This window comes from Rhinoraja longicauda, chromosome 1 (assembly GCF_053455715.1).
Source record: "Rhinoraja longicauda isolate Sanriku21f chromosome 1, sRhiLon1.1, whole genome shotgun sequence".
Lineage (NCBI taxonomy): Eukaryota > Metazoa > Chordata > Chondrichthyes > Rajiformes > Arhynchobatidae > Rhinoraja > Rhinoraja longicauda.
In genome coordinates this window covers 50,933,145-50,947,098 of record NC_135953.1, presented here as the reverse complement: position 1 = coordinate 50,947,098, position 13,954 = coordinate 50,933,145, and the positions used below count along the sequence as shown (strand labels likewise).

Here is a 13,954-nt window from a genome sequence, read left to right as displayed (position 1 = left end):
TATCACATACAAAGTGGAACAGATGCCTTTTCATGCTCCCATTTATTAAAACAAAATACCTGTATGTTGCAAACATTGAGAATCAGAATTTAAAACAGAACACAGTGGAGTCACATAATCGATGGTGCGTCGAATAATACCCGATCAGAAACTGCCTAACAATGGATATTTCAGATGTAAGTTATTACTTTGGATGATGCCAATTTCCTGACCGAACCTTCTTTTTTTTTTCCTTTGGATTTTGTGTCATCATCCATGATGCATGAGTATTTTCAAGTCTGTCACAAAAATATTGCTCAAATATATTTTAGATATGCAAACAGTTTTTATAAGGTGGTTTCTCACAATTGAGAATGATTTGCTTCTGAGGTGATTGATGAAGGCAACCCATGACCATACAGAAGAAGGGTCTCGATCCAAGACGTCACCCATTCCATCTCTCCAGAGATGCTGCCTGCCCCACTGAGTTACTCCAGCATTTTGTGTCTACCACGTGAGGGCAGATGGATGCGAGGAGAAACACCACTATTTACACTGGGCTTTGTATGCTCCCAATAAACACACAAGTTTCTTAATGCCATTCCAACCCTCCCCACTTTGAGTAGTTATGAACCAGGAATTCTGAGGAGCCAGTGAGGATGTTACACCTTTTAGCGGAGATGATGATGGCATCTTTTAATCTTTTCCTCTGTCCAGCTAGCAATCCCTTGCAGTGACAGAGCTCAGAATAGCATCCGTTTCAGGAATCTGGTGTTGGTTATGCAAAAGACATGGCCTGCCCATTGCAGCCAACAGAATGTAATCAGAGCCTCAGTCCTGGGGATGTTGACCTGGGAAAGGATGCTGACATTGATTCACTTATCCTGCCAGTGGATTTGCAAGATTATTCTGACACAGTGTTTGTTTTATTGTCAAGTGCTTTGAGGTGCCTCCTGTAAGTTCCTGACGCATTCAGGAGGTCAGGAATCACTGTTGCCTGGCAGACATGTTATTTTATTGGTTTTGAGGTCTTGATCATTACTCTTTTCCACAGATGTCAAAAGACTGTAATGGTGCAATGAACTATACTGATATTGATTCAGTTGGGGATCCATTAGTTAGATTTGTGGCCAGCATATCAGCATGTACCCAATATAAAATGGAGACATATTTGTGCTCCAGCCAAATTTCAATTGCGTGCCCCATGGTCCTTGTCAACTGTCAAAATAAAGACTGGTAAAGTCACAGAAAGGCCACATATATTGGACAGTGCTGCTTCCTGTATTTCCCTTGCCATTGTTATGTGGTGAAGAACAGTCCTTTGTCCCTCCAGATGAAGGGAATCCACATCATGATTTGCTGTGAGGCTCCTTGGTGTCAGTGGGTTAATCAGCATTTTTTAAATGGTCATGCGTAGGTTATGCATATTTCTCTTTTCAAAACTTCTGAGTATCATATCTTTGCTGAACAGCCGTCCAGGATCATGATTTTCTGAATGGAGGTGAAGTGTGAAATAACATTTCAAACTATTTGTTAGTGATTCATATCCTGATTTAGAGTCCTAAAGTTGCACATGGGCTCAAGGGTTTCCGGCCATGAGAGACAATATACCAATTGGTTTTCAACTGCAAAATTTGTGTACAGTGCAGTTTTGAGAGTTGTTTCTTTTAAGTGGTGACTCAGATTTGAGCAGCATTCCCATGGACTCAGTTTGAAGGTGTCCTGCACTAACAAGGTGTATGTTCAAAATGCAAAGGATTTTGTGGATTACATGAGTCATAAGGACATGTTAACTCTGTATAAAAATAATATTTTAGCCGAAGTGAGAAAACTCTACAGTTCCCAGCCACGACGCTAAAGGAAGGAATGAAAGTAACGGAGAAGATTTACAATAATATTGCAGGGATGTAGGATTACAATTATGAGGGGAGACTGACTTCCTCTAAAAGCCCTTTCTTTAATGTGACAAAAAAATAATGATTGATAAAACAGTCAAGTGAGTGCATTTTCTCCTTCCTGCTTCTTTCATGGCTACTTTTATTGCCTGAATTATCCTGAGTACATGATGGTAGGCTTCCTTAAATCACTACTGCCAGTAGGGTAACAAAGTCCTAGCCTGTCCAAGCACTCCCGAAAGCTCAGGCCCTCAAGTCCTGACAACATCGTCATAAATCTTCTCTGCAACCTTTCTAGCTTAACAACATCCTTCCTATAGCAGAGTGGCCGAAACTGACCACAATACTCCAAATGCGGCCCCACTAACGTCTTGTACAACTGCAGTATAATTTAAGTGTCAGTAATAATTAATAGTTATTTCAATGTTTCTCCTGAGCCACACAAATAAGCCATTACCACCCCTCCCAACCCTTCCGAATTTGGCGGAAAGTTTCTGCTTTCTTATTTCATTTCCGCCATTCTGATTTCACCTCACGTTTTTCCGCTAAACAGTCGGTAATTGCAATGAGTCAATTCAGCTGCTAGAAGTCGCTAGGAGTTCCGCGTGAAATCCTCCTGCCCTGGAAATCTCCCCAAAAATGTGACACCTAGGCTGGGCAGGGCAGCCAATCTCGACCTCATCGGGACTTCCATGGCCAATCGGTGGGTGGAATTTGCAACCTGCGGCTTTGGAACTCCAGCCCAGCTGGAGTCAGCACATCTATCCCCATAGCTGACTTCCTTGGCCAGCTGGATAACAAAGCAAAGCTCTGGAACCAAGAGTGCCAGAAAATCAGTGGTGGAACTGTAACGAGTAAATATTAAATTTAAGTGCAAGATTATATAACTATATTAATTAATTAAGAGATAAATTAATTAATCTCGTTAAATGAATTAATTAATAAATTTAAAATATTAAACACAGCAGAAAAGCCAATTACCACCTTTTTGGGCTGATTATTAATTAATGTGTGAATTTACTTCAACAAGTACTTCCTTATGCTTAGTCGAGTCGCATATATCAACTCTTCATAACTTAGTCATGCATTTTATAACCATTGTTCTTTTATTCAATACCAAGAGAATTGGGATGTGCAAGGAAAAAGCAAAATAGAAAAAACAAATCAAAATATTTTTTTCTTTGTGTTGAAGAAAGGTATCTCTGTTCAATAACCTTTCTATAAATGGCAGAATATACTTCTGATAGTATAAGAGATAGCTCCTCTGTCCCTCCCTTCCCCTCCTCCTTCCCAGATCTCCCTCTATCTTCCTGTCTCCACCTATATCCTTCCTTTGTCCCACCCCTGACATCAGTCTGAAGAAGGGTCTCGACCCGAAACGTCACCCATTCCTTCTCTCCCGAGATGCTGCCTGACCTGCTGAGTTACTCCAGCATTTTGTGAATACTTCTGATAGGCCTGACATTGTACATGTAGTCCAAGAACTACAGATTGTTAGAAATAACAGTCGTATTTCACACACGAGTGTAGCACAACGCGTATGCACATTTGGCGTGCATACTTTTTTTTGCTGAAAAATTGCATCACGCGCCATATTATGAATTTTGATATAAAATTCTGAATTTTGGACATCAAAATTATGAATTTTAAAATCACATGTTGGGAGGTCAGCATTACACAAATGATATTAAATATTTAATCTTTAGATTTCTAGGTGACATAACTGCAGAGCCATGACATCCATCTGTAAAGGAAATTGCAATATTTCAGTAATTTAGGTTTCCTCTTAATACGAAAATTAATTGTGCTTTATATAAAATATAGTTTTTATGTATTTCTATTTTTCATCAGTGTGTGCGCTTGTGCATAAAATATATTCCATTGCTGGAAATCCAAAATGAGAATAGTTTTTGATGGAAGCGAACAGCTAGTGCAGCAGCATCTTATAAAATAAAAGCATTTCTAACAGCTGCAGTTTACAGATGCTATTGGACGTGCAGCATGCTTCTGTTTATGAAAGCCCTGTTTGGTAATTATTTACTGAAGAGCATCTTTGGGATGTTTGCAATGTCTTTACTGAGTGTTACTTGTGATGCGAGTTGAACAGTACTTCCACCATAACTCCACTGATACTTATGCCTCAGATATCATTAGTGGGTTCTGATGATTTAGAAGCCATACCATGAGACGTCATAATTCTAAAGTTGGGCAAACATTCCTGTAACGCTAAGATAGACACAAAAAGCAGGAGTAACTCAGCAGGGCTGGCAGCATCTCTGGAGACATTCCTTCTCTCCAGAGATGCTACCTGTCCCACTGACTTACTCCAGCCTTTTGTGTCTATCTTCGGTTTAAACCAGCATCTACAGTTCCTTCATACACATTCCTGTAACACTTTATTAAGTTCAAGTAAATCTTTATTCATTTGATTTGGAAGAGTTAAGAAGGGTTTGATCTGTACTGATCAACTGCTGATCTGACTGTGTGTAAAAATGTACTGCCGCGTTTATAAATTCTTACGTCATCCTGACAATTTCAGCTCGGCCTTTTACCTGGGTTGGAAAACATCCAGTGATGGTCATTTGACAGGAACTGATACTCCCGAGCAGTCACGCTGTAGACATTCTAAACAGGATTTTAAAATGTCATGTCATTCCAGGCCAATCAGGAATGTCAACTACAAAGTATCTGCATGTTTCCAGTAACTGGAGAGTTACCTACTATGTTACAGTACCACACAAAACATAATCTGTTACTAGGCAACCTCAGTTCATCTGTTCAACCCATTCAGGAAATTCCATTTTTAACCCCATGGATCCTAACAAGTTACATTTATAAAATCTTAACGATCCAGTGAGTTTCTGGAATTTTCACTGCACCACGCTTCAATATCCTCCCTCTGGCTGTTTCAAGAATTAATCTTTGAGATTCCTGTATTGATTAAGAATTTACTATTAACCAATTTGGAATAAATATTATAAATTTAATCTTAATGAATGAACTATTGTATAATGGACATCTGATAGCAATTTCAAAGCAATCTTCAAGAGGTGCAGATAATTTTCTAATTTGAACGAGAAATGTGCTTTGTGATAAAATAAAGCTTTAAGAGATTGCTTTATGAGAAAATCTTTACATTTTGCAGGATATTTCTTGTAGGTTCAGTGACGTTTTACAGTATCGGCACTTGGACTCCATTTATATAAAAGAAAGAATAATAATTGCCATAAAATCAGAAGATGTTAACAAAAGTGAACAAGTAAATTTTTTTTAAAGCAAAAAAGCATTTTGAGCCCATCTAATTTTTTACTGGCCATTTGTATCGCTAACAGTTGATTTAAGCCATTTAAGGTGTTGACTGCATCATTCACTTTCTTACCGGTATATTTACTTTCACCTCTGGATGTCGATAAAACACAGCAGTTAAATCAATATTTACAAAAAATATATGTTTTGGTGTACGAGCCTTCACTGCTACAATTATAGGAAAGGCACACAGCTAGTGTCAAATCAACAAATAGTTACAGCACAAAAAGAGACTGATTGGCCCATCATCCATACTGTGTGATTGCAATCAGCTAATTCCATACCCCTGTGTGGTCCTTTCAGATAGTTATCCAGCTCCTCCTAATGCTACACAACAGCATTGCAGGAGTTCCTGAGGGCAATGTCCTTGACCCAACCATCATCAACTACTAAATTTGTGAGTTTCGTTCCTGATCAGGTCAGGAATGGGGCTGTTCGCTGATAATTAAATCACCTCATCAAATAAAGCTGCCCATCCCCGCATGTTGTAAGATATCGACAACATTCAATGATCTGCTACTAAGTGGCATGTAATATTCACACCACCAGACAGTAATCATCTGGTACAAGTATCTACCCTATATTGACATTCAGCAGCATTACAACCACCATTTTTTATGTCACCTTTGATGAAAAACTCAACCAGACCAGCCACGTAAATACTGATCAGGTCAGTTGCTGGATATCCTATGGTGAGTCATAGAGAGAATCAGCACAGAAACTGACCCTTTGGCTCACCAAGTGCACCCATTTACACCAATCCTACATCAATCCCTTTTATTTATATTCTTCCCGCATACCCATTAACTTCCCCCAGATTCTACCACTCACCCTCAAACTAGGGTCAATTTACAAAGACCAATTAACCTCCAAACTCACACATCTTTGCCATGTGGGCAGAAACTGGAGCAACCAAGGGAAATCCATGCAGTCACAGGGGTAGAACATTCAAACTCCACTCAGGCACCATCCATGGTGAGGATGTAACTAAGGTCCCTGGCACTGCGAGGCAGCACTCTACCCGCTGTGCCAATGCGCTACCACAAATGACCTATACTTGAGCACCATGAGCCACCTGAGATGATGCTTGTCAATCTGAGTGCAGGGGGTATTTTCCTCAAACTTTTGCAGCTGAGCCAAGTTGTAGCACTTGGCTATCTGAAAAGAGAGTTGTGAATCTGTGGAATTCTCTGCCTCAGAAGGCAGTGGAGGCCAATTCTCTGAATACATTCAAGAGAGAGCTAGATAGAGCTCTTAAGGATAGCGGAGTCAGGGGGTATGGGGAGAAGGCAGGAACGGGGTACTGATTGAGAATGATCAGCCATGATCACATTGAATGGCGGTGCTGGCTCGAAGGGCTGAATGGCCTCCTCCTGCACCTATTGTCTATTGTGTGTGGGGAAGGAAGTGAAGGGTTGATGATTGCATTTTCTGCAGCCTGAAATCAGAGGTGTCTGTTGATTCTGGAGGAGGCTGGGATGTGAGAAGGAGCATTAGAATTGGGCAGACGACCGTCTTCAACAGCCTCAGCACGGCTGCTGACCAGCACCTTCATAATATCTGCCTCTGCTAATGGCAACAAAACTCTCCTCCAGCGTGTGTGATGGTATTGAATATTGCACTCATATTTATTATCCCCCACTTTGTTGCTGGGCGCATCATTTATCAAGAATTTCTTTAGTCAGAGGGTGGTGAATCGGTGAAATTAATTGCCACAAAAGGTTGTGGAAGCCAAATGAATGGATATTTTTAAGGCAGAGATTAATAGATTCATCTGAAGAAGAGTCTCGACCCGAAACATCACCCATTCCTTCTCTCCAGAGATGCTGCCTGTCCCGCTGAGTTACTCCAGCATTTTGTGTCTACCTTCGATTTAAACCAGCATCTGCAGTTCTTTCCTACATATTAATAGATTCATGATTGGTATGGGTGTCAGGGGTTATGGGAAGAAGGCAGGAGAATGGGGTTGAGAGGGAAAGAGAATTAGATCACCCATGATTGAGTGGCAGAGTAGACTTGATGGGCTGAATGGCCTAATTCTGCTCCTATAATTTATGAACATCTCACAAGATGGATTCTTAATTTGTTATGTGCCTGCCATGTACAATAGTTGGTAGCGTGCATATTTGTCACAAGTTGTGGCTGCCAGGTTTGGAGTAAGTGAATGTATGAAGATTTGAGGGAGGAAATGGCTATTAGATTGGTGCCCTGTTTAATGAGATGTGGTGCAATGAGCAGTGTGTGGGGCGAGTAATATAGTTGAGGTGGGATCAGATTTACAGATCGGTTCACTACTCCTGAGTACCGGTCACATTTCAGTCCTGCCCTTGGATCTATGTTCCTCGTATTGACCTCAACGGCCAACCTTTCCCTCTGTTCCAATCATCTGCCACCGAGCCCACTGCCTTTCTTGTCCTCCCTATCTTGCCTATCAGGGCCTCCTGGGGATACCTGGCATTTGCACGATAGATTTACTCAGCTTTAGCTAGTTTACACGTACATGAAATTGATCTGACCACACTTGGCATGCGAGTAGATTGTTTTCTTTCTCCATTTCCTCTTGACACAGAATCCTCGTCAGTTCAGTTGTAAAACCGTCCGGTCCATCATTGGTATTGACCTTCCCACAATAAATGGGATCGATAGAAAGCACTGCCTATAAAGGGCAGCCAACATCATCAAATACCCGTGCCACCCTGGCCAAGCTCTCATTTCACTCATATCATCGGGAAGAAGTTGAAGGAGTCTGAAAACTGTGATGAACAGGTTCAAGAGTGGCTTCTTCCTAAAAGCCATCAGGGTCTTGAACACCATCCAAGACTAACCAATGAACTGTGGACTGTCTTGAGTTGCGCTTAGGATTTCGGATTTTCTATTGCACCTATATTGGGGTTATTAACTTTTTGAAATTTTGGTTATTAAACATTATCATTGTGTATAGTAGTACATGCCTGTTATCCTTCTAGAAGTAAGAATTTCATTGTCCCCTTCTCACTGCATATGATAATTGAACACTCCTGATACTAGAATGTTTCTCAGTTCTCTGGATCAGTGCAAGCTTGTGGAAGGGACAAACCCAGCCAAAGTGGCTGATCTTCATGAGCCCCTCATCTCCCTGGCAATTTATCCACTGAATCACTGCTGGAGCCCATTATCTCACCTTTAGTTAGTTATGTAGAGATAATGAGCAGGAAATGTTACATTCTAAAAATAAAAGGAGTGAATCAATTGAAATAAAAATGACAGCTACTGGAAATACCAGGTGGGGCATGGAGTGTAGCATTGATCATCGTGCAGTGGTTGCTGATGTGCAGAGCAAATGCTCCATAACATCAACGCATCATAATAAGCTGAAATAGTCTGACAACTTGCATTTATGAGCCATCCCAAGCACTCCAAAGAATTATCAAACCAATTTAAGCATTGAGCTGCATGAGGAGGTATTGTCTCAGACACACAGAAGCTTAGTGGAAAAAGATAAGTTTCAAGACAGTCTTCAAGTAGGAGAAGAGGGGAAGCAATTCTAAAGTTTGGGCTGGTGAAACCTTATCTGAAGGAAAGTGCAAGAAGCCAGAATCTGAAATACGCAGAAATCATAAAAGTGTTAGAGGTATGGAGGTACAACCATTTGTCTTTTAGCCCATTTCCTCGATGCACCACATGGATTGCTTAGATGCATGCGTATGTTGAATCTGGGACACAGGCCTACGCAGGAAAAGAAAACAACAAAGTGCTGGAGTATATTAGTGGGGCATGCAGTATATGTGGAGAGAATGTTCAGATAATGTTTTGGATCGGGACCCTTTAATTTCCCCAAAATGTTATTTTCTTAAATGTTTACTAGTTCTGCTTGCAGGTATTTGAATTTTTTTTTACTCAAACTATTTTATGCCTGCACTTCATTGTAGCCATTTGGTAATCCCCTAAAGTTTAAAATAAAATCAGCTTCTTGTTTGCTCATACTGATCCGTTTACATCTCACCCAATTTTGTGCTGAACGAATCATGATGGAACATAACGTTATGTGCATGTAAGCTGTGCACCTGAACCTTCCTACCAAATTATGGTAAATTCCAGGGACATTTCCCATCCTAAAGGTATGCTGTTTTTTTTAATAACTCTCATGCTCACACTGATGATGGGAAATGCCTCTATAAATAAATATTGGGAGGCACAGTGATGTCTCACAGCGCCAGAGACCCAGGTTCGATCCTGACCTCAGGTACTGTCTGTGTGGGGTTTGCACACTATCCTTTTGACTGTGTGGGTTTCCAATGGGTGCTCCGGTTTCTTTCTACACTCCAAAGACACGCGGGTTCGTAAGGTAATTGGCCTCTGTTTATTGCCCCTAGAGTATAGGGACTGGACAAGAAAGTGGGATAACATAGAACTAGGGTGAATGGATCAGCATGGACTCAGTGGGTTGAAGAGCCTGTTTCCATGTGTCTTTCTAAACATCCAAACTCTAAACTTGGATATATGTGAAGGAAACTCCTCTCAGTTTAGATCCAATTGTGATTTTATTTTTTCCCCTTGTTGATTCTTCTTAACACAAAGCCATTTAAATGGAGCTTTCATCCCCAATTCATTTCATTTTCAATGCTCAGACTGAGTAGCTTTCAACATATTCTGCAGCTGTGGAGCTTTTGTGATGTATTGGTTTTGGCATGTTGCTCTAGCCCCTGGCTTTTTATCTATTTCATAGGACATGCATTTCAAAATTATATTAGGAACAAATGTGATCTGAACATAGCCTGGCTTGGATATTCTAAATTATGACTAGTAATTCGTATCAAAATTTGTAATACAAATGTCATTCAAATTTATGAATCCTGGCAATGGTGAATGTAAACTGAAATGATATGCCTTCATCTTGTGCGTAAAAACAAAGTGCTGGAGGAACTCAGTGGGTCAGGCAACGTCTGTGGAAGGAATGGACAAATGACATTTTGGATCAGGCCATTTATTCAGATTGATGGATAAGGGAGGGGGGGGAGAAAGCTGAAAAAGAGAAGTGGGGTGAGGCAAGTGATAGGTGGATACATATGGTGGGGGGGGAGCGAGAGTGAAGGATTGAGAGATAGGTAGAGTAAATAACAAAGGCGAGAGGTATAAAAGAAATAAAAGGATGTCAGATAAGTAAAGAAGAGTGGGATGAATAGCTGGAGATAGCAACAGGCACTGTGGCCGAAGTGCCTGGTCCTGTGCTGTACTGTTCTAGGTTCTAAGGGTCCCAATCGAGCTCTCATCTGTCTATTCCCTCCTATTTCCTGACTGACCCACTGAGTCCATCCAGCACTCTTTTTTTCCTCAAGATTCCAGCATCAACAGTCACTTGTGTCTGTCTTCACCCTATGTCCATCTCCTTTCTTGGCTCCCATTACATCCTCTTTACTTTCCTCCCCTGTTCTCAGTCTTCCACTTTCATTCCATTTGTCCCCTTTCCTAACATACTTCTTTTTAGCCTCCAATTACTAGCCAATCCTGTTATACTGCAACCATTAATCTTGAGTCATCCTTTGTCAGCCATTCATTATTAATTAGTTATAAATAAAAAAAATTCTACTGATGCTGATAATTGTAGTGTCTTCTTCATTTATCGGATTATATTTAGTAAAGCCACTTATCAGTGCACTTTTTTGATGGTCAATAGTTTTACTGCAGAAATTTTGCCCGTGTTTCTTCAGTATCTTTAGCAGAAAACAGTTTGATGTCTGTCTAGCTTTTTGTAGTTGAGGTAGTCACAAAAGGTGGTTGGAATAAATTATATGTTGCCATGGTTATCTAGTCAGCTGATATGATTGTTGAGTTGAAATCGTACAAAAAAGAGTACACTTGAACTGGTCTATTTTTCTATGAAATCTACTGAATAATAATTTTGAACAAAATTGTTCTGGCAAGGTTGAGGAATTTACTGAGAAAATATACATTTCACTGTTCCATCAGTCTGTGTGGTATGAAGAAGTCTGCTAAATTTGCACATTGATTTTAATGACTGAAATCCTTGTACATGTTCCAACATTGACTCCCCTCTCATTCTGTTTGAACGCCTACTGTCACGACGCAGTTTAAAAAAAGAGTTGGCGAGGTGGCATATGATTTGAATTTACATATCACGAACTTATTTCTTTAGATTTAATTTTTATACAAAAAATAAGCTGTATTGGTTTGAGGACTTGGAAAATTGTACACCAGGTTTTCTCCTAATGCCCACCCCAAAAGACAAAAAAGTATTAGTTATTTAGAAGTTGATAACTTAGCTTCCCATTTGAAATTAATTCAAAGGTGTGGAGAAAGGGAGGGACTGATAGGGAGGCCGTTTGTTGTTTACTGCTGGAGTAGTTCCCCAGCATAAATGGCAGTGGAAGCCAAGTCATTTGGGTATTTTTAAAGCAGAGATTGATAGGTTCTTAGTAAGGGTGTCAAATGTTCTAGGGAGAAGGCAGGAGAATGGGGTTGAGTGGGGGGGAAATGGATCAACCCTGATTGAATGGCAGAGTAGACTCAATGGGCCGAATGGTCTAATTCTGCTCCGTAGTCTCGCAATAAAGATTGCTAGACAGGAACAATAATCAGACTTAGAAAGACCAAGGTCCATCTGGTGTGCTTTCTCATATCCTGCAGTTACCAGATGCAATGAAAATTGAGTTGTTTATTGTTCGTAACAATCAGTCTTTATCAGTTAGACTACAACCGACCTATTGTGATGTGGAAAATTGTCATTTGGGGAGCACCTGGAAACTATCCAGACGTGCAAGCATGTGAAAGAGAATTGGCCTGAATGGTGTTCAACCCATGTGATCTATACTTGCAGAAGGCTAAAAAGTTTTGCGTAAATTGTATCTTAACTGAACGTACCTTTTTCTTTATTAGAAAATTAGGATTTTCACAAGCTGGACAATTTGCCCTTTTAATAAGCAGCTGTTGAATGACGTTTCACCAGGTCCTGACCCACATAATACTAGGTACCATTATATATAATTACACCACTTTTATCATGTAGCCAGAAGCTAGTTATAGCATATTCTTCTCCTAACCATAGTTATTGCTCTACTCTTACATTATTGAACAGACCAATGCTGGAAGTAAGCACAAATAAAATTTCAATGTAAGATTAACAAGTATTTGATAAACAGAAGTAGCAAAGGCACCTATTTCCTATGTTTTTCTATTTGACAATTGGATATTTTTAAGGCAGAGATAGATAAATTCTTGACTAGAACGGGAGTCAATGGTTTTAGGGAGAAGGCAGGAAAATGGGATGAGGAGGCAGAGATCAGCCATGATTGAATGGCAGACTCGATGGGCCGAATGGACTAATTCTCCTATAACTTGTGGACTTGTGAATAAGAGATAACCATGGCTAAAGCAGTGCAACATTTTCTGAAACACAGCTCCCATCACTCACTAAATTTTATGAGATTTATGGTATTCTGTAGCTTTGTCTTATTTAACTTCAGAATAGCAAAAAATAACTTATTTACAGCAATGATTATTCATATCATGTTCTTTTCAGATAATTATTTAATACACATTTTATAAAAGAGGAAGAATTTCATGTACATATTGATCAAGCATTGTTATAAATGCAAAATCCAAACTGTCCCATAATTTAAATGCCATTTGGAAAAGACTGTTGAGTAGAAGAAATAGAATTGAACACAAAGTAGGAAATAAAAAATCATTGTGTAATCTCTTACAGTTTTTCACCTTTCACCCTTCCTGAAATTTGACAGCCTGCAGGAGTCCCTGCAGATGTAGACACTGGAGCTCCTTTGTCAATTCATTAAAGAACACTTGAACAATGCAGGAAAAAATATCTGCGTATGTGATTGTATTCTTATCTTATGATTTAAGCATAAAAGCTATTCAGCAGATGAGCTTCTTGGTATTAGATGACAGCATATCATTTCTACAGAGCTGAAATTGGAAAGATATTAAATGGAATTTAATGAAGTACTGTAGAAAACCCCGAATCCCCGAGGATATGCTCTCCATTTGGCCAATCAGCAACCGGTACCTAGCTTTGCTAAAACCGTACTCTTGTCTCTGTTCCTTGGAGTAGGAATTCATTGGCTGTCAGGTCTGGGAAGTAGGTGGGTTCATCGAATAGTGTACAAAGCAGCTACGTGCTCAGATCCTTATTTGGTATCTGTTAGCAGAAGCAGACCTTCCAGCAGACCTCCTCGCATGCATTATTTATCAACTCGTATCCCTAGGAGAATCTTCTTGTCCATTAAAAACACTCTCAGGCATTTCCTTTTGAGCAGGTTTTCCAATTGCTCTTGTAAACCCTAAAGCTACTATTTCAATGTGGATTTCCACAAATGGCCAAGTTTCACCAAACAGGTGACAGAGCACTGGAATTTAAAACTATATTTTCCAGATATACCTGCTGTGTCAATCATCTGATTTGCTGAGTTTTAAAGCTGCTTCCAACCCAAGTCTTTTGAGAACTTCAGATTTTATTTCTTTGTGGGGTTTTTTTGGGAGAACATTTGCAAGATGCCTGAAGCTAATTATTTGCTCTCTGTTTCTTGGGGCTACATAAAGGTAAGTAAATTAAATGCTCTTTTGTTGTGATATAGAATTCATAATTGCATTGTTATCAGAATCCAAATGGTTTATTTTGTATCTATTTAATTTTTCTGCTATATGATAATATGCTGCTTGTGAATGTAACTGTGGACCGATGATCCTGCAGTTAACCTGTCTATCAGATTAGCTCTGCCTTTAAATTGCCACAGACTCTGTTCAGAGGAATAAGGTGATAA

General features: G+C 39.8%; 1 protein-coding gene across 8 annotated transcripts in view; it reads left to right on the top strand.

Moving 5' to 3' along the window:
* Positions 1 to 13,954, top strand: part of pde4d (phosphodiesterase 4D, cAMP-specific) — an 805,358-nt gene that overhangs the window by 755,929 nt on the left and 35,475 nt on the right. Inside the window, exon 1 of one of the 8 annotated variants that reach the window (XM_078397232.1) lies at positions 13,333 to 13,733. The exons of the other annotated variants lie outside the window; for them this stretch is intronic. Coding sequence (XP_078253358.1) covers positions 13,686 to 13,733 — 48 coding nt within the window. The 5' untranslated portion in view covers positions 13,333 to 13,685. Of the gene's footprint in view, positions 1 to 13,332; positions 13,734 to 13,954 lie in introns of those variants that run through there. 8 annotated transcript variants of the gene reach the window in all.